The sequence below is a fragment of the Cherax quadricarinatus genome, chromosome 11 (assembly GCF_038502225.1).
Source record: "Cherax quadricarinatus isolate ZL_2023a chromosome 11, ASM3850222v1, whole genome shotgun sequence".
Lineage (NCBI taxonomy): Eukaryota > Metazoa > Arthropoda > Malacostraca > Decapoda > Parastacidae > Cherax > Cherax quadricarinatus.
Window position 1 is genome coordinate 48,466,307 of NC_091302.1, and position 21,588 is coordinate 48,487,894.

A 21,588-nucleotide genomic window follows, 5' to 3' on the forward strand; every position below is an offset into this window, starting at 1 on the left:
ACACCATACACTTGCAACATCTGCCACATTGCCCCCCTATCCACCCTGTCATACGCCTTTTCCAAATCCATAAATGCCACAAAGACCTCTTTAGCCTTATCTAAATACTGTTCACTTATATGTTTCACTGTAAACACCTGGTCCACACACCCCCTACCTTTCCTAAAGCCTCCTTGTTCATCTGCTATCCTATTCTCCGTCTTACTCTTAATTCTTTCAATAATAACTCTACCATACACTTTACCAGGTATACTCAGCAGACTTATCCCCCTATAATTTTTGCACTCTCTTTTATCCCCTTTGCCTTTATACAAAGGAACTATGCATGCTCTCTGCCAATCCCTAGGTACCTTACCCTCTTCCATACATTTATTAAATAATTGCACCAACCACTACAAAACTATATCCCCACCTGCTTTTAACATTTCTATCTTTATCCCATCAATCCCGGCTGCCTTACCCCCTTTCATTTTACCTACTGCCTCACGAACTTCCCCCACACTCACAACTGGCTCTTCCTCACTCCTACAAGATATTATTCCTCCTTGCCCTATACACGAAATCACAGCTTCCCTATCTTCATCAACATTTAACAATTCCTCAAAATATTCCCTCCATCTTCCCAATACCTCTAACTCTCCATTTAATAACTCTCCTCTCCTATTTTTAACTGACAAATCCATTTGTTCTCTAGGCTTTCTTAACTTGTTAATCTCACTCCAAAACTTTTTCTTATTTTCAACAAAATTTGTTGATAACATCTCACCCACTCTCTCATTTGCTCTCTTTTTACATTGCTTCACCACTCTCTTAACCTCTCTCTTTTTCTCCATATACTCTTCCCTCCTTGCATCACTTCTACTTTGTAAAAACTTCTCATATGCTAACTTTTTCTCCCTTACTACTCTCTTTACATCATCATTCCACCAATCGCTCCTCTTTCCTCCCGCACCCACTTTCCTGTAACCACAAACTTCTGCTGAACACTCTAACACTACATTTTTAAACCTACCCCATACCTCTTCGACCCCATTGCCTATGCTCTCATTAGCCCATCTATCCTCCAATAGCTGTTTATATCTTACCCTAACTGCCTCCTCTTTTAGTTTATAAACCTTCACCTCTCTCTTCCCTGATGCTTCTATTCTCCTTGTATCCCATCTACCTTTTACTCTCAGTGTAGCTACAACTAGAAAGTGATCTGATATATATATATATATATATATATATATATATATATATATATATATATATATATATATATACATATATATATATATATATACACATTATATATATATATATATATATACACATGTGTATATATATATATGTATATATATATATATAGATATATATATATATGTATATATATGTATATATATATATATCTGTTGTTAAGACAGGATTTTAAGTAATATGATCAGTTAACTCTTAGAAATCAGATTAGAAGTGGGAGTGCTAGTCAGAGTGTTGTGAAGGCACTCTCAGTGAGCGTGGTGAAGCTACTCAGAACAAGTGCGGTGAACCTACTGCCCTGAGTAGGACCCTAAACAGCGAGTGCTGAGAACCCACTCTGAGCGAGTGTGGGAACCTACTCTGAGCAAGGTTGGTGAACCTACTCTGAGCAAGGTTGGTGAACCTACTCTGAGAAAGGGTGGTGAACCTACTCTGAGAAAGGGTGGTGAACCTACTCAGAGCAAGGGTGGTGAACCTACTCAGAGCAAGGGTGGTGAACCTACTGACGGTACCGCTGAGTAGTAAACTGACGTCAGGTTGGTCACGTGACTAAACAGGAGTCAGGTCAGTACCTGAACTAGTAACTGGCGCTCCAACTAGTGGTTCCCACTACAAGAAACTGACATTCTTAATATAACAAAACAATATAATACAATACAATATTATTATTAAAATATATATAATAAAATATAGAGTAATATTCTACTGGAATATTTCTCAAATACAAATCGGGTAAGATCACACTCGTAACACTGGAGAATACCTCTTCTGATCGGCTTCAAACCCAAAATAGTGGTGCTTCTGAATTATTGACTGAGCCTATTTTCTATTTTTATTGAAGGAATTGTGCCACTATTTTCCCTCAATAGGTGTTACGTAGGTGAAGTGTCAGGTAAGGTTTGTCAGGAAACAGGAGAAGTGTTTCCTGATGACGATCCACAACTTGAAGTTTTGGTCATCTGACCGAAGCCTTCCACTGGCTTACCCCTCCACCCCTTTAAACATTATGGTTTTGATTATAACCATTGATTGTATCTTGATCACCTTCACCTCTAATAACTAACTGCACTAGAGTTATGCTCCAGTGTTTCTTTTCCAGGCATTGAGGTGCTGGAAGCTGTGTTTACGGGATACTGGCGGTAGTAACCTTCACAATACCGTGATTGAGATGATACATAACCCTTAGACCATTAACTAGCCGCGTGTGTGACTAGTTAATCGGTCCAGGTCAGACCGATACGTCGTCTGAAGTTTCCTTCTCCTGTGTGCGGGTTGTGTATTGTTTATGTTTCCAGTTTGTGTAGAGAGAGAGACACGGGCAGAAAGTCTCTCATGGGACAAATTAGCTTCGTTCAGTGCACGTATAAGTAATTCCCGTCATTATCATTATAAGTTTAAATACTGTGAAAAAATTACCTCTACGAGAATTAAGTGATAATGTTAGTGAAATGAAAATCAGACACATGCGCAATATCTGAAATTTGTGTTAATAAAGTCACTGGATGGGCGAAACGTTTACAATAAAGATACCCAGATGATGCATATGTGTCTAGTTTTCATCTTGTTGGTATGGTATACCATACATGTACGATAAAGTTAGTGTTGAGAACAGTGTTGGAGTGTACGACATCAGGCTGATTAGTGGCTGTTTATACTCTGGCTTCACACAGGAGAGAAATCCCAGATGCCCTGACCTGTGATCACACCACTTGACCTTTTCCTTCCAGACGAGTGTGACGGAGAGGGCGGCCTGGTTTCGCGGATGATGGGCGGTTCTGGCATGCCGCCCACCAGCCTGCTGCAGGGGTCGCCGCCCACGCTCACGCCCGCGATCACCAGCAGCAGCTCGCGGATGGACGCTAACACCAGCGGAGGTGGCCAGTGCGCCCCCCTCAACCAGCCTTATGCCGGGGAGATGTGTACTTACGGCCCCGTTTACGGCGCGTACGGTTACGGCGGCGTCAAGGCACGGTCATCGCCGTACGCCCGTACCTCGCCCGTGTACCCTCCGCCGTACCCCGCACCTCCGCAGCTCAACTCGCAGCTGTACCGTCAAACACACACCTATCATGACTACTCCTCGAGATAAACACTTGCTACAGACTCCTTCCTCCGTCTCTCCAGATCTGCCAGCCACTGCCACCCCAGTACCTACGCCCACACCCACGACCAGACCCACACCCACACCCTTACTGTGGGTGTGATGTGTCGTCAAGACCCAGCGAGGGGACTGTTCCCTCGTGAGGAAGCTAGTCTGAAGAAGAAAAACATTTTTGTAGTGATCTGATCATCTTTCCTGGGATGAAAGTGTGGAGGTGTAGGCGTTGTGGTGTAAGTGTGGTGGTGTAAGTGTTGTGTAGGAGAGGTGGTGCAGGCGTGGTGGTGCAGGTTTGGTGGTGTTGGTGGTTGTGTGGAGTTCGGGAAACATTGCCTGGTCACTTGTGGTACACCGTGATAATCCTGACAGATGTTCCGTGTCTGGGACTGTGGTGATCCCTCAGTGCTTTCAAGTGACCCATACGGTGACCTGTAGTTCTCTTCTGTGACCTGTCTACCTGCCTGCCTACGTACCTGGAGGGTGTTCCCGGGGTCAACGCCCCCGGCTGTCCGGTGGCGAGATGCTGTGACTCTCGGTGACCTCTGGCGAACTGTGATTAACTTAAGTGCCTTAACACCAACTGCTGTGACCTATCCTGGCGTGTGGCGATCTTCCCTGACATACGGTGACCTTTACTTTCCCAAGCAACACGAGTGACCAGCTGGGGATCTTAAGCTCCCTACTGTAACCAGCTGGGAATGGGATCCAGGACCCTGTCTAACAACATCAGACAGGATAAACTTAAGAAAATTAATGCAGGAAGCGCTGGACCAGTGTTGTGTCATTCATCTGAAGGACTAGTGAAAGCTCGAACCTCTTACCAGTAACAGCATTATGACTTTACCCACGATGGACGCAGTGTTGTGTCTATATCGCATTAACCTGACGGAGTATCGAGCCTCCACTTCTTGTGGTGAATGATCGATGCGGGTTTAACGCTTCACACATACACACATGTGTATACAAATATAAATAAACATTATATATATATATATATATATATATATATATATATATATATATATATATATATATATATATATATATATATATATATATATATATATATATATATATATATATATATATATATATATATATATATATAATTTAGAGAAGAGTCAATGTAAATTTAGTGTAGAATAAACTAATGCATAATTATAAACTAGTATATTTTGAAGCAAATAAATTTATTTTTCTGCTATGTTTGATAATAAGTTGTGTTTGTCTTCCTGTATCATGGTTGTAACTGAGGTGCTCATGTCTACCCACTCATGTCATGATCATGGTTGTAACTGAGGTGCTCATGTCTACCCACTCATGTCATGATCATGAGTGTAACTGACGTGCTCATGTCTACCCACTCATGTCATGATCATGGTTGTAACTGACGTGCTCATGTCTACCCACTCATGTCATGATCATGAGTGTAACTGACGTGCTCATGTCTACCCACTCATGTCATGATCATGGTTGTAACTGAGGTGCTCATGTCTACCCACTCATGTCATGATCATGAGTGTAACTGACGTGCTCATGTCTACCCACTCATGTCATGATCATGGTTGTAACTGAGGTGCTCATGTCTACCCACTCATGTCATGATCATGGTTGTAACTGAGGTGCTCATGTCTACCCACTCATGTCATGATCATGGTTGTAACTGAGGTGCTCATGTCTACCCACTCATGTCATGTTCATGGTTGTAACTGAGGTGCTCATGTCTACCCACTCATGTCATGATCATGAGTGTAACTGACGTGCTCATGTCTACCCACTCATGTCATGTTCATGGTTGTAACTGAGGTGCTCATGTCTACCCACTCATGTCATGATCATGAGTGTAACTGACGTGCTCATGTCTACCCACTCATGTCATGTTCATGGTTGTAACTGAGGTGCTCATGTCTACCCACTCATGTCATGATCATGGTTGTAACTGAGGTGCTCATGTCTACCCACTCATGTCATGATCATGGTTGTAACTGAGGTGCTCATGTCTACCCACTCATGTCATGATCATGAGTGTAACTGAGGTGCTCATGTCTACCCACTCATGTCATGATCATGAGTGTAACTGAGGTGCTTATGTCTACCCACTCATGTCATGATCATGAGTGTAACTGAGGTGCTCATGTCTACCCACTCATGTCATGATCATGAGTGTAACTGAGGTGCTTATGTCTACCCACTCATGTCATGATCATGAGTGTAACTGAGGTGCTCATGTCTACCCACTCATGTCATGATCATGAGTGTAACTGAGGTGGTCATGTCTACCCACTCATGTCATGATCATGGTTGTAACTGAGGTGCTCATGTCTACCCACTCACGTCATGATCATGAGTGTAACTGAGGTGCTCATGTCTACCCACTCATGTCATATTCATGAGTGTAACTGACGTGCTCATGTCTACCCACTCATGTCATGATCATGAGTGTAACTGAGGTGCTCATGTCTACCCACTCATGTCATGATCATGAGTGTAACTGAGGTGCTCATGTCTACCCACTCATGTCATGATCATGAGTGTAACTGAGGTGCTCATGTCTACCCACTCATGTCATGATCATGAGTGTAACTGAGAGGCTCACGTCTACCCACTCATGTCATGTTCATGATTGTAACTGAGGGGGTCATGTCTTCCCACTCATGTCATGTTCATGATTGTAACTGAGGGGGTCATGTCTTCCCACTCATGTCATGTTCATGATTGTAATAAAGTTGGTAGAATTACCGACAATATGTAAAGTAAAAGGACACAAGTGCAACTAATGTGACATTTATTGTGGCAACGTTTCGCTCTCCAGGAGCTTTATCAAGCCATTACAAACAATACATGGACACAGAGGGTATATAAAGGCTCAGAGTGAGGTGCAATACTAGTGAGGTAACATTTCGATGTTCACTAGTGGTAGTAGTAGTAGTAGTAGTAGTAGTAGTAGTAGTAGTAGTAGTAGTAGTAGTAGTAGTAGTGGTAGTAGTGGTAGTGACAAAAGTAATACAATATGATAGAGCAATTAATTCGTACAAGAGTAAAAGGATATAAAAGCTATTACTTGGGTAACATAAAAATAGGTTGGACAAATATAGACTGGAAAGAGGCAGCTTGTTTCAGTGTTCACTCTCTGTAATGTGCTATAACAGGAGAGACTGGAGGCCTGGTCACAGACCGGGCCGCGGGGGCGTTGACCCCCGGAACTCTCTCCAGGTAAACTCCAGGTAAACTATGTGATGGCAGGGTTTACTGTTTTCAGGAGGATTCTTGCTAAGACTTCGGAGATGGCGAAGCTGCCGTTGTTTTGTTTAATTGTATTTGAAACAGCGATCAGTGATGATTCGAGGCACTTGCGTGTGCGGAAATTAGTTTCTTTGATCACTAAATGGGCGTCTCTGAATTTCATGAGATGATTGGTGGAATTTCGGTGTTGTACACAGGCGTTGTTCAAGTTATCGTTCCTACATGCGTAAATGTGTTCATTGAGGCGGGTGTCGAGGTTTCTTGCTGTTTCACCTACGTAAATCTTGTCACAGCCTCCACAGGGTATAGTGTAAACTGCATTGACTGGTTCGTGGTGCTTGGATTGTGTCCTGGTTAGATCCTTTATTGAAGTGCTAGAAGCGATGGCGACTCTGGTGTTAGCTTGTGAAAGTACTTTTGAGACGTTCAGTGCAACCTGGCTGTTGGGAAGAATTATAACTTTGTTGGGAGCGGTGTTGATGCGTGAAGAATTAATGATCTGAAGAGCTCTTTTCTTGCAGTCTTTGATGAAAAAAGAAGGAAAATGTAACTCAATGAATGTTTGATGAATATATGTACATTCCTCGTCAAGAAACTCAGGACTGCAAATTCGGTATGCTCTTAGGAAAAACCCGATGATGATGCCTCTTTTGGTCTTGGTATCTTGACTGGAATAGAAGTGTGTGAGATCATTTTTATTGGTGGGTTTCCGATAAACTTGAAATCTTAGGTTGTTGTCTACTTTGTGAATGAGGACGTCGAGGAAAGATAGGTAGTCATTGGACTCTTCTTCTAGTGTAAACTGGATCGCCGGTTCAACTGCGTTGAGCCTTGCCTGAAGATCCCGTACATCAAAACGTTTTGGAGTTATTACGAGGACATCGTCCACGTAACGTAACCAAGTGACGCTTGAAGGGATGATGTTGGCGAAGTGTTCGGACTCTAGGTGTTCCATGTATAAGTTGGCTAGGACGGCACTTATGGGGGACCCCATTCCCATGCCGTAGGTTTGTTTGTAGAGCTTGTTATTGAAAGAAAAACAGTTGAAATTAACACAGAGTTCAATCAAGTCAACAAAATCTCCGGGAGGTAGAGGAAGATTAAGGTCCTGATTGACTTTACGTCGGAGAACCTCGATGGCTTTTTTGGTAGGTACTTTGTGAAGAGGGAAGTCACATCCAAACTGCTTAGTTTCTTGTTACGGATGGAGAGGTTACGGATGCGGTTGAGAAGGTCGCCTGAGTGTTTAAGATGAGCGGGGCTGATGGTCCCCAGAAGGCAGGAAAGATGTTTGGCAAGAACTTCGGCTAGTTTGTGTTTCTTGACGAGGAATGTACATATATTCACCAAACATTCACTGAGTTACATTTTCCTTCTTTTTTCATCAAAGACTGCAAGAAAAGAGCTCTTCAGATCATTAATTCTTCACGCATCAACACCACTCCCAACAAAGTTATAATTCTTCCCAACAGCCAGGTTGCACTGAACGTCTCAAAAGTACTTTCACAAGCTAACACCAGAGTAGCCATCGCTTCTAGCACTTCAATAAAGGATCTAACCAGGACACAATCCAAGCACCACGAACCAGTCAATGCAGGAGTTTACACTATACCCTGTGGAGGCTGTGACAAGATTTACGTAGGTGAAACAGCAAGAAACCTCGACACCCGCCTCAATGAACACATTTACGCATGTAGGAACGATAACTTGAACAACGCCTGTGTACAACACCGAAATTCCACCAATCATCTCATGAAATTCAGAGACGCCCATTTAGTGATCAAAGAAACTAATTTCCGCAGACGCAAGTGCCTCGAATCATCACTGATCGCTGTTTCAAATACAATTAAACAAAACAACGGCAGCTTCACCATCTCCGAAGTCTTAGCAAGAATCCTCCTGAAAACAGTAAACCCTGCCATCACATAGTCTCTCCTGTTATAGCACATTACAGAGAGTGAACACTGAAACAAGCTGCCTCTTTCCAGTCTATATTTGTCCAACCTATTTTTTATGTTACCCAAGTAATAGCTTTTATATCCTTTTACTCTTGTACGAATTAATTGCTCTACCTTATTGTATTACTTTTGTCACTAATACTACTACTACTACTACTATTACCACTACTACCACTACTACTACTACTACTACTACTACTACTACTACTACTACTACTACTACTACTACCACTACTACTACTACTACCACTACCACTAGTGAACATCGAAATGTTACCTCACTAGTATTGCACCTCACTCTGAGCCTTTATATACCCTCTGTGTCCATGTATTGTTTGTAATGGCTTGATAAAGCTCCTGGAGAGCGAAACGTTGCCACAATAAATGTCACATTAGTTGCACTTGTGTCCTTTTACTTTACATGTTCATGATTGTAACTGAGGGGCTCACGTCTTCCCACTCATGTCATGTTCATGAGTGTAACTGAGGTGCTCACGTATTCCCACTCATGTCATGTTCATGAGTGTAACTGAGGTGCTCACGTATTCCCACTCATGTCATGTTCATGAGTGTAACTGAGGTGCTCACGTATTCCCACTCATGTCATGTTCATGAGTGTAACTGAGGTGCTCTCGTCTACCCACTCATGTCATGTTCATGAGTGTAACTGAGGTGCTCTCATCTACCCACCCATGTCATGTTCATGAGTGTAACTGAGGGGCTCACGTCTACCCACTCATGTCATGACATGTTCACAACTTATACAGTCGATCATGTATTGGATATATATTGAGTGGTTAAATGTTGATAATGACAGGCGGCAGTGATTTCATGGGTGAGGTGTATGAGGCTATGAGTAGGGCAGGTGTATGAGGCAGTGAGTAGGGCAGGTGTATGAGGCAGTGAGTAGGGCAGGTGTATGAGGCAGTGAGTAGGGCAGGTGTATGAGGCTATGAGTAGGGCAGGTGTATGAGGCAGTGAGTAGGGCAGGTGTATGAGGCAGTGAGTAGGGCAGGTGTATGAGGCAGTGAGTAGGGCAGGTGTATGAGGCAGTGAGTAGGGCAGGTGTATGAGGCAGTGAGTAGGGCAGGTGTATGAGGCTATGAGTAGGGCAGGTGTATGAGGCAGTGAGTAGGGCAGGTGTATGAGGCAGTGAGTAGGGCAGGTGCATGAGGCAGTGAGTAGGGCAGGTGTATGAGGCAGTGAGTAGGGCAGGTGTATGAGGCAGTGAGTAGGGCAGGTGTATGAGGCAATGAGTAGGGCAGGTGTATGAGGCAGTGAGTAGGGCAGGTGTATGAGGTAGTGAGTAGGGCAGGTGTATGAGGCAGTGAGTGGGGCAGGTGTATGAGGCAGTGAGTGGGGCAGGTGTATGAGGCAGTGAGTAGGGCAGGTATATGAGGCAGTGAGCAGGGCAGGTGTATGAGGCAGTGAGTGGGGCAGGTGTATGAGGCAGTGAGTGGGGCAGGTGTATGAGGCAGTGAGTAGGGCAGGTGTATGAGGCAGTGAGTAGGGCAGGTGTATGAGGCAGTGAGTAGGGCAGGTGTATGAGGCAGTGAGTGGGGCAGGTGTATGAGGCAATGAGTGGGACAGGTGTATGAGACAGTGAGTGGGGCAGGTGTATGAGGCAGTGAGTGGGGCAGGTGTATGAGGCAGTGAGTGGGACAGGTGTATGAGGCAGTGAGTGGGGCAGGTGTATGAGGCAGTGAGTGGGGCAGGTGTATAGGCAGTGAGCGGGACAGGTGTATGAGGCAATGAGTGGGTCAGGTGTATGAGGCAGTGAGTGGGGCAGGAGTACGAGGCAGTGAGTGGGACAGGTGTATGAGGCAGTGAGTGGGGCAGGTGTATGAGGCAGTGAGTAGGGCAGGTGTATGAGGCAGTGAGTGGAGCAGGTGTATGAGGCAGTGAATGGGACAGGTGTATGAGGCAGTGAGTGGGACAGGTGTATGAGGCAGTGAGTGGAACAGGTGTATGAGGCAGTGAATGGGACAGGTGTATGAAGCAGTGAGTGGGGCAGGTGTATGAGGCAGTGAGTGGGACAGGTGTATGAGGCAGTGAGTGGGACAGGTGTATGAGGCAGTGAGTGGGACAGGTGTATGAGGCAGTGAGTGGGACAGGTGTATTAGGCAGTGAGTGGGACAGGTGTATGAGGCAGTGAGTAAGGCAGGTGTATGAGGCAGTGAGTGGGGCAGGTGTATGAGGCAGTGAGTGGGGCAGGTGCATGAGGCAGTGAGTGGGACAGATGCACTAAGCAGTGAGTGGGGAAGGTGTATGAGGCAGTGAGTGGGACAGGTGTATGAGGCAGTGAGTGGGGCAGGTGTATGAGACAGTGAGTGGGACAGGTGTATGAGGCAGTGAGTGGGGCAGGTGTATGAGGCAGTGAGTAGGACAGGTGTATGAGGCAGTGAGTGGAGCAGGTGTATGAGGCAGTGAGTGGGACAGGTGTATGAGGCAGTGAGTGGGACAGGTGTATGTATCGTAAGGTTTCTTAATGGAGATATCGAGGGTTGAAGGTAGACACACTTGCTGGATGGTTACGATATATTGTCAGACTGAGATGATGGGAACTGGAGCCCAGTGCCTTGCCTGTCTTCGCCTGGGTGTCTACGCCGAGTGAGGCCGGGGCAGAGGTACGAGCGTACACATGCGCACCCCGTGACGTCACACAAAGTCACAGGCCTACAAGGGATCTCCTATCTAAAGCACATGGATGATACTAATATGCTATGCTATATAACACAGGGATCAGCAACTATGCTGACAGCTCGGTCATGTTAGGTATGTCGTCTCGACATAAACTACTATCTATAGGCTGAAACAGGCAGGCGGATCTGGGCTGATTCTATACAATAACAAATTCATATATAACTTAGAACTAATGGATGGTATCATAATGGATGTTAACAAAATGAGTTTTACGTAATGGATGTTAACGTAATCACTTTTAACGTAATGCATTACAAACTATAAGAACAAATCATTATACAATATAGATGGAATTGATCGATCGATCTGTATTCATGCACTCTACGGATTCTGAGGAAGAATAAATATATATATATATACAAGGTGAAATTAACAGCAAAGGTATCTGGTGCACTCAGACTATTACTGTCAAATTCTCAGAATACGGAGGGAAAGTGAATACGAAAATTTCTGACAACTGATCAGCTAATAACAAAACACACAGTTGATAATTTCATTCATCTCGGACATCTAATTATACAGGCTGTTTACACTTAAACCCAATTCTGCGAGGGTAAGGTTTACGTATGCAGAATGGTTATCATCTCTGGGAGGATCGAATTCCTCTGCAATGGCTAACACATGCCTTGACTGAGGACAGTCTGAACGAGTATCTACAAAAGATACAGCTATATGGACAATCTGAACACTATGCTGACATATGAGGCAGTGAGTGGAACAGGTGTATGAGGCAGTGAATGGGACAGGTGTATGAAGCAGTGAGTAGGGCAGGTGTATGAGGCAGTGAGTGGGGCAGGTGTATGAGGCAGTGAGTGGGACAGGTGTATGAGGCAGTGAGTGGGGCAGGTGTATGAGGCAGTGAGTGGGGCAGGTGTATGAGGCAGTGAGTGGGGGAGGTGTATGAGGCAGTGAGTGGGGCAGGTGTATGAGGCAGTGAGTGGGGCAGGCGTATGAGGCAGTGAGTGGGGCAGGTGTATGAGGCAGTGAGTGAGACAGGTGTATGAGGCAGTGAGTAGGGCAGGTGTATGAGGCAGTGAGTGGGACAGGAGTATGAGGCAGTGTGTGGAACAGGTGTATGACGCAATGAGTGGGGCAGGTGTATGAGGCAGTGAGTGGAACAGGTGTATGAGGCAGTGAGTGGGGCAAGTGTATGAGGTAGTGAGTGGGACAGATGCACGAGGCAGTGAGTGGGACAGATGCACGAGGCAGTGAGTGGGGCAGGTGTATGAGGCAGTGAGTAGGACAGGTGTATGAGGCAGTGAGTGGAGCAGGTGTATGAGGCAGTGAGTGGGACAGGTGTATGAGGCAGTGAGTGGGAAAGGTGTATGAGGCAGTGAGTAGGGCAGGTGTATGAGGCAGTGAGTGGGGCAGGTGTATTAGGCGTATTAGGCAGTGAGTGGGACAGGTGTATGAGGCAGTGAGTAAGGCAGTTGTATGAGGCAGTGAGTGGGGCAGGTGTATGAGGCAGTGAGCGAGGCAGGTGCATGAGGCAGAGAGTGGGACAGATGCACTAGGCACTGAGTGGGGAAGGTGTATGAGACAGTGAGTGGGACAGGTGTATGAGGCAGTGAGTGGGGCAGGTGTATGAGGCAGTGAGTGAGACAGGTGTATGAGGCAGTGAGTGGGGCAGGTGTATGAGGCAGTGAGTAGAACAGGTGTATGAGGCAGTGAGTGGAGCAGGTGTATGAGGCAGTGAGTGGGACAGGTGTATGAGGCAGTGAGTGGGACAGGTGTATGAGGCAGTGAGTGGAACAGGTGTATGAGGCAATGAATGGGACAGGTGTATGAGGCAGTGAGTAGGGCAGGTGTATGAGACAGTGAGTGGGACAGGTGTATGAGGCAGTGAGTGGGACAGGTGTATGAGGCAGTGAGTGGGGCAGGTGTATGAGGCAGTGAGTGGGGCAGGTGTATGAGGCAGTGAGTGGGGCAGGTGTATGAGGCAGTGAGTAGGACAGGTGTATGAGGCAGTGAGTGGGCAGGTGTATTAGGCAGTGAGTGGGACAGGTGTATGAGGCAGTGAGTAAGGCAGGTGTATGAGGCAGTGAGTGGGGCAGGTGTATGAGGCAGTGAGTGGGGCAGGTGCATGAGGCAGTGAGTGGGACAGATGCACTAGGCAGTGAGTGGGGAAGGTGTATGAGGCTGTGAGTGCGGCAGGTGTACGAGGCAGTGAGTAGGACAGATGCACGAGGCAGTGAGTGGGGAAGGTGTATGAGGCAGTGAATGGGGAAGGTGTATGAGGCAGTGAGTGGGGGAGGTGTATGAGGCAGTGAGTGGGGCATGTGTATGAGGCAGTGAGTGGGGCAGGTGCATGAGGCAGTGAGTGGGGCAGGTGTATGAGGCAGTAAGTGGGACAGGTGTATGAGGCAGTGAGTGGGGCAAGTGTATGAGGCAGTGAGTGGGGTAGGTGTATGAGGCAGTGAGTGGGACAGGTGTATGAGGCAGTGAGTGGGGCAGGTGTATGAGGCAGTGAGTGGAACAGGTGTATGAGGCAGTGAGTGGGGCAAGTGTATGAGGTAGTGAGTGGGACAGATGCACGAGGCAGTGAGTGGGGTAGGTGTATGAGGAAGTGAGTGGGGTAGGTGTATGTGGCAGTGAGTGTGGCAGATGCATGAGGCAGTGAGTGGGACAGATGCACGAGACAGTGAGTGTGGCAGATGCATGAGGCATTGAGTGGGACAGATGCACGAGGCAGTGAGTGGGGCAGATGCACGAGGCAGTGAGTGGGGCAGGTGCATGAGGCAATGAGTGGGACAGATGCATGAGGCTGTGAGTGGGACAGATGCACGAGGCAGTGAGTGGGACAGGTGCATGAGGCAGTGAGTGGGGCAGATGCACGAGACAGTGAGTGGGGCAGGTGCATGAGGCAGTGAGTGGGGCAGATGCACGAGGCAGTGAGTGGGGCAGGTGCATGAGGCAGTGAGTGGGGAAGATGCATGAGGCAGTGAGTGGGGCAGATGTATGAGGCAGTGAGGGGGCAGGTGTTTGAGGCAATGAGTGGGGCAAGTGCATGAGGCAGTGAGTGGGGTAGATGCATGAGGCAGTGAGTAGGGCAGGTGTATGAGGCAGTGAGTGGGACAGATACATGAGGCAGTGAGTGAGGCAGATGCATGAGGCAGTGAGTGGGGTAGGTGCATGAGGCAGTGAGTGGGGTAGGTGCATGAGGCAGTGAGTGGGGTAGGTGCATGAGGCAGTGAGTGGGGCAGGTGCATGAGGCAGTGAGGAGGAGCCGGTGTATGAGGCAGTGAGAGGAGCAGGTGTATGAGGCAGTGAGTGGGGCAGGTGCATGAGGCAGTGAGTGGGGCAGATGCATGAGGCAGTGAGTGGGGCAGGTGCATGAGGCAGTGAGTGGGGCAGGTTCATGAGGCAGTGAGTGGGGCAGGTGCATTAGGCAGTGAGAGGAGCAGGTGTATGAGGCAGTGAGTGGGGCAGGTGCATGAGGCAGTGAGTGGGGCAGGTGCATGAGGCAGTGAGTGGGGCAGATGCGCGAGACAGTGAGTGGGGCAGGTGCATGAGGCAGTGAGTGGGGCAGATGCACGAGGCAGTGAGAGGAGCAGGTGTATGAGGCAGTGAGTGGGGCAGATGCATGAGGCAGTGAGTGGGGCAGATGCGCGAGACAGTGAGTGGGCCAGGTGCATGAGGCAGTGAGTGGGGCAGATGCACGAGGCAGTGAGTGGGGCAGGTGCATGAGGCAGTGAGTGGGGCAGATGCATGAGGCAGTGAGTGGGGCAGAGGCATGAGGCAGTGAGTGGGGCAGGTGCATGAGGCAATGATTGGGGCAGATGCATGAGGCAGTGAGTGGGGCAGATGTATGAGGCAGTGAGGGGGCAGGTGTATGAGGCAGCGAGTGGGGAAAGTGCATGAGGCAGTGAGTGGGGCAGATGCATGAGGCAGTGAGTAGGGCAGGTGTATGAGGCAGTGAGTGGGGCAGACACATGAGGCAGTGAGTGGGGCAGATGCATGAGGCAGTGAGTGGGGCAGGAACATGAGGCAGTGAGTGAGGCAGGTGCATGAGGCAGTGAGTGGGACAGGTGCGTGAGGCAGTGAGAGGAGCAGGTGTATGATGCAGTGAGAGGAGCAGATGTATGAGGCAGTGATTGGGGCAGGTGCATGAGGCAGTGAGTGGGGCAGATGCATGAGGCAGTGAGTAGGGCAGGTGTATGAGGCAGTGAGTTGGGCAGATGCATGAGGCAGTGAGTGGGGTAGGTTCATGAGGCAGTGAGTGGGGCAGATGCATGAGGCAGTGAGTAGGGCAGGTGTATGAGACAGTGAGTGGGGCAGGTGCATGATGCAGTGAGTGGGGCAGGTGCATTAGGCAGTGAGAGGAGCAGGTTTATGAGGCAGTGAGTGGGGCAGGTGCATGAGGCAGTGAGTGGGGCAGATGCATGAGGCAGTGAGTGGGGCAGAGGCATGAGGCAGTGAGTGGGGCAGGTGCATGAGGCAGTGATTGGGGCAGATGCATGAGGCAGTGAGTGGGGCAGATGTATGAGGCAGTGATGGGGCAGGTGTATGAGGCAGTGAGTGGGGCAAGTGCATGAGGCAATGAGTGGGGCAGATGCATGAGGCAGTGAGTAGGGCAGGTGCATGAGGCAGTGAGTGGGGCAGATACATGAGGCAGTGAGTGGGGCAGATGCATGAGGCAGTGAGTGGGGCAGGTGCATGAGGCAGTGAGTGAGGCAGGTACATGAGGCAGTGAGTGGGGCAGGTGCATGAGGCAGTGAGAGGAGCAGGTGTATGAGGCAGTGAGAGGAGCAGATGTATGAGGCAGTGATTGGGGCAGGTGCATGAGGCAGTGAGTGGGGCAGATGCATGAGGCAGTGATTAGGGCAGGTGTTTGAGGCAGTGAGTGGGGCAGATGCATGAGGCAGTGAGTGGGGTAGGTTCATGAGGCAGTTAGTGGGGCAGATGCATGAGGCAGTGAGTAGGGCAGGTGTATGAGGCAATGAGTGGGGCAAGTGCATGATGCAGTGAGTTGGGCAGGTGCATGAGGCAGTGAGTGGGGCAGGTGTATGAGGCAGTGAGAGGAGCAGGTGCATGAGGCAGTGAGAGGAGCAGGTGCATGAGACAGTGAGAGGAGCAGGTGTATAAGGCAGTGAGTGGGGCAGGTGCATGAGGCAGTGAGTGGGGCAGGTGCATAAGGCAGTGAGAGGAGCAGGTGTATGAGGCAGTGAGTGGGGCAGGTGTATGAAGCAGTGAGTGGGGCAGGTGCATGAGGCAGTGAGTGGGGCAGGTGTATGAGGCAGTGAGAGGAGCAGGTGTATGAGGCAGTGAGTGGGGCAGGTGTATGAAGCAGTGAGTGGGGCAGGTGCATGAGGCAGTGAGTGGGGCAGGTGTATGAGGCAGTGAGAGGAGCAGGTGCATGAGGCAGTGAGAGGAGCAGGTGCATGAGACAGTGAATGAGGCAGGTGCATGAGGCAGTGAGTGGGGCAGGTGTATGAGGCAGTGAGTGGGGCAGGCGTATGAGGCAGTGAGTGGGGCAGGCGTATGAGACAGTGAGAGGAGCAGGTGTATGAGGCAGTGAGTGGGGCAGGCGTATGAGGCAGTGAGTGGGGCAGGTGTATGAGGCAGTGAGTGGGGCAGGTGTATGAGACAGTGAGTGGGGCAGGTGCATGAGGCAGTGAGAGGAGCAGGTGTATGAGGCAGTGAGAGGAGCAGGTGTATGAGGCAGTGAGTGGGGCAGGTGTATGAGGCAGTGAGTGGGGCAGGTGTATGAGGCAGTGAGTGGGGCAGGCGTATGAGGCAGTGAGTGGGGCAGGTGTATGAGGCAGTGAGTGGGGCAGGTGTGTGAGGCAGTGAGTGGGGCAGGCGTATGAGGCAGTGAGTGGGGCAGGTGTATGAGGCAGTGAGTGGGGCAGGTGTATGAGGCAGTGAGTGGGGCAGGCGTATGAGACAGTGAGAGGAGCAGGTGTATGAGGCAGTGAGTGGGGCAGGCGTATGAGGCAGTGAGTGGGGCAGGTGTATGAGGCAGTGAGTGGGGCAGGTGTATGAGACAGTGAGTGGGGCAGGTGCATGAGGCAGTGAGAGGAGCAGGTGTATGAGGCAGTGAGAGGAGCAGGTGTATGAGGCAGTGAGTGGGGCAGGTGTATGAGGCAGTGAGTGGGGCAGGTGTATGAGGCAGTGAGTGCGGCAGGTGTATGAGGCAGTGAGTGGGGCAGGTGTATGAGGCAGTGAGTGGGGCAGGTGTATGAGGCAGTGAGTGGGGCAGGCGTATGAGACAGTGAGAGGAGCAGGTGTATGAGGCAGTGAGTGGGGCAGGCGTATGAGGGAGTGAGTGGGGCAGGTGTATGAGGCAGTGAGTGGGGCAGGTGCATGAGGCAGTGAGAGGAGCAGGTGTATGAGGCAGTGAGAGGAGCAGGTGTATGAGGCAGTGAGTGGGGCAGGCGTATGAGGCAGTGAGTAGGACAGGTGTATGAGGCAGTGAGTGGGGCAGGCGTATGAGGCAGTGAGTGGGACAGGTGTATGAGGCAGTGAGTGGGACAGGTGTATGAGGCAGTGAGTGGGACAGGTGTATGAGGCAGTGAGTGGGACAGGTGTATGAGGCAGTGAGTGGGGCAGGTGTATGAGGCAGTGAGTGGGGCAGGTGTATGAAGCAGTGAGTGGGGCAGGTGCATGAGGCAGTGAGTGGGGCAGGCGTATGAGGCAGTGAGTGGGGCAGGTGTATGAGGCAGTGAGTTGGGCAGGCGTATGAGGCAGTGAGTTGGGCAGGCGTATGAGGCAGTGAGTGGGGCAGGTGTATGAGGCAGTGAGTAAAATAAAAGTGGATAAAACAACTTGGATAGACAGAATGAAGACAGAAATATTAAAAGCAGCTCATGTATACTGAATCTAGCACCTAAGTTGCTAGGAGCGATTGAAATCTCTAGAACTGGACTCACTGGGAGATACTAGAGTGATTGATCTCAATAATGTACACCGTAGTTACTGTTTATGATAACAGAAGGCTTAGCAGACAGTGCAGGATATCTCCAGTGAGAGGCAGGAGAGCCATGATTAAATATAGAGGTCGGTAAGTGTAAAGGGACCACGACTCTTCAACACCTTTCCTTTTTTTATAAGGAAGTTTACCAACAACTCCCCTCGTTGTTTTCCAGGGGAAACTCGACAAATCCCCCTGCCCAAAAAAAGTTCCTGATTAGCCGGGTTATGGTGCATACGTTGGACTGCGGACAATAACAGCTTGATCGGTTAGGCCAACACCCAGTAGATCTGGTCTGGGACCGGGCCGCTGGGGTAAGGATCTTTGAAAGCTTCTTCAGATAACCTCCTAGTACCATCCAGGTGATACAGTTTTAGAATGGTTGGTACATATGTTCAACATATGCATGAGAGGAGGGAAGATACCTGATGACAGGGACCATATGTACTGTGTAGTCCCTTGTATAAGGAAAAAGGGGAAGAGAAAGTGTGTACAAATTATAGGGGACAAAGCCTCGTTAGTATACCAGGTAAGGTGTATGATACAATTATTACTGAAAGAATTAAGAGGCAACAGAGAGAGAGAGTAGGATTGCAGAGAAACAAGGAGGATTTAGGAAGAGTGTTTACACTGAAGTATATAAGTGAGCAATATTTAGATAAAAGTAAGGAGCTTTTTACCGTACTTGCAGATTTACAAAAAACATATGACAGGGTGGTAGATGTTGCAAGTGTATAGAATAGGTGGTACTTACTTAAAGCAGTTAAGAGTTTTTGTGGAGAGAGTGCTGCTCAGGTTCGAGTATGTAGGAGAGGAGACAATTTTTCAGTAAAAGCAGGCCTAGGCCTAGGCCTAGGCCTTAGACAGGGCTGTGTGATGTCACTAAAGTTGTTTAACATATTTGTAGATGGGTTTATAGAAGCTGTGGATGCTAGGGTGTTGGGGAGAAGTGTGGTATTTAAAGATAATGAATCAAGTACGAAGTGGGAGTTATCACAGTTGCTTTATGCTAATGATACCGTTGTTTTTTGGAGATTCTGAAGAGAATGTGCAGCGGGTGATAGACATATTTTGGAGGGTATATAAAAGAAGGAAATTAAAAGTGAAGATACGAAAGAGCAGAGTGATATGAATATCAAAATTTCAGGCGGTGAAAAACTAGATATCGGAATGGAATGAAGGAGTATGGAGAAGTTAATGTTTGGCGATGAACATGTTGGTAGTTCTGGCTTATGAAAGACCAGGTGAACAATAGAATAGGCGAGGCGAGAAAAGGAAGGTGGTGTGTTGAGGCGTCTGTGGAGTTAAAATTTACTTGGCGGGGTAACAATAGGAAGATACCAAAGTATAGTGGTACCAACACTGTTATACAGGTGTGATTCATGGGTCTCAAACGTCGCTGCGAGAAGAAGGCTGAAAAAATGGAAATGTTATGTTTGAGAGCAATGTGTGCTTTGAATATTATGATTTCGAAGCAAAGAATATAGAAAACAGTCTAGGGTTACCTAAGGTATTATTCAGAGGGCGGAAGAGGGGTTGAGGTGGTTGGGGCATTTACAGAGGCTGAAGCAGAATGGGATGACCAAGAGGGTACAAAAATTTTGAGTGGAAGGCTGGGAAGGAGTTGTTACAGGAGGAGTTGAAGGGAGGATGTGAAGCAGGTTTTTAGTGGTAGGGATTTGAGCCTCCAGCAGGCCTGTGTGAGTGTATGAGAAGTGAAAGGAGACAATTAGTAATTATGGCTTGACGTGTTGTTGGAGTGCAAGGTAACATTCACGAAGAGATTCAGCGAAACATTTTGGCCAGATCGGAGTCCTGGAGGCGGGACGTACAGTACCTGTACTCTGAAGGATGGGTGAGAATATTACAGACCTGGAGGTGGGAAGTACAGTACCTGGACTCTGAAGGATGGGTGGGGATGTTACCGCCCTAGAGGCGGGAAGTACAATACCTGTTCTTTGAAGTAGGGGTGGGGTTGTTACAGTCCTGAAGGTGGGAAGTACAGTGCTTGCACTCTGAAAGATGAGTGGGGATGTTACAGTCCTAGAGGTGGGAAGTACAGAGCTTGCACTTTGAAGGATAGATGAGAATATTACAGACCTGGAGGTGGAAAGTACAGTGCCTGTACTCTGAAGGATGGGTGGGGATGTTACAATTCTGGAGGTGGGAAATACAGTACCTGTACTGTGAAGGATGGGTGGGGATGTTTCAATCCTGGAAGTGGGAAGTACAGTACCTGTACTCTGAAGGATGGGTGGGAATATTACAGTCCTGGGGGTGGGAAGTACAGTGCCTGCACTCTGAAGGATGGGTGAGAATATTACAGCCCTGGAAGTGGGAAGTACAGTGCCTGTACTGTGAAGGATGGGTGGGGATGTTACAATCCTGGAAGTGGGAAGTACAGTACCTGTACTCTGAAGGATGGGTGGGAATATTACAGTCCTGGGGGTGGGAAGTACAGTGCCTGCACTCTGAAGGATGGGTGGGAATATTACAGTCCTGGGGGTGGGAAGTACAGTGCCTGCACTCTGAAGGATGGGTGAGAATATTACAGCCCTGGAAGTGGGAAGTACAGTGTCTGTACTGTGAAGGATGGGTGGGGATGTTACAATCCTGGAAGTGGGAAGTACAGTACCTGTACTCTGAAGGATGGGTGGGAATATTACAGTCCTGGGGGTGGGAAGTACAGTGTCTGCACTCTGAAGGATGGGTGAGAATATTACAGCCCTGGAGGTGGGAAGTACAGTACATGCACTCTGAAGGATGGTTGGGAATATTACAGTCCTGGGGGTGGGAAGTACAGTACATGCACTCTGAAGGATGGGTGAGAATATTACAGTCCTGGAGGTGGGAAGTACAGTACATGCACTCTGAAGGATGGGTGAGAATATTACAGTCCTGGAGGTGGGAAGTACAGTACATGCACTCTGAAGGATGGGTGGGAATATTACAGTCCTGTGGGTGGGAAGTACAGTACCTATACTCTAAAGGATGGATGAGGATGTTACAATTCGGAGTGCCCTTTGAATTGCAATGTCTTCGCTGGTAATCAGTGGAGTTACCGGGATTCGAACCCAGTGCTCACCTAGTTGTACTCACCTAGTTGAGGTTGCGGGGCTCGATTCACAGTTCCTGGTCGCTACTCAGTCACTCTTCAAGCTCCGTGAGCTTTATCATACCTGTTCTTAAAGCTATATATGGATCCTGCCTCCACTACATCACTACCCAGGCTATTCCACTTCCTGACAACTCTCTGACTGAAGAAATACTTCCTAACATCCCTGTGATTCATCTGAGTCTTCAGTTTCCAACTGTGATCCCTTGTTACTGTGTCCCATCTCTGGAATATCCTGTCTCTGTCAACCTTGTCTATATCTCTCAGTATTTTATATGTCGTTATCATATCCCCCCTATCTCTCTTGTCTTCCAGTGTC

At 48.2% G+C, this 21,588-nt stretch overlaps 1 protein-coding gene across 1 annotated transcript in view; it reads left to right on the forward strand.

The window, feature by feature from the left end:
- The window catches only part of LOC128687587 (T-box transcription factor TBX1-like), a 245,131-nt gene extending 240,838 nt beyond the window's left edge, over positions 1 to 4,293 (forward strand). The window contains 1 exon segment of the mRNA XM_070084095.1: positions 2,967 to 4,293. Within this exon segment, the coding sequence (XP_069940196.1) occupies positions 2,967 to 3,328 (362 nt within the window). The 3' untranslated portion in view covers positions 3,329 to 4,293.
- Positions 4,294 to 21,588: the final 17,295 nt, after the last annotated feature.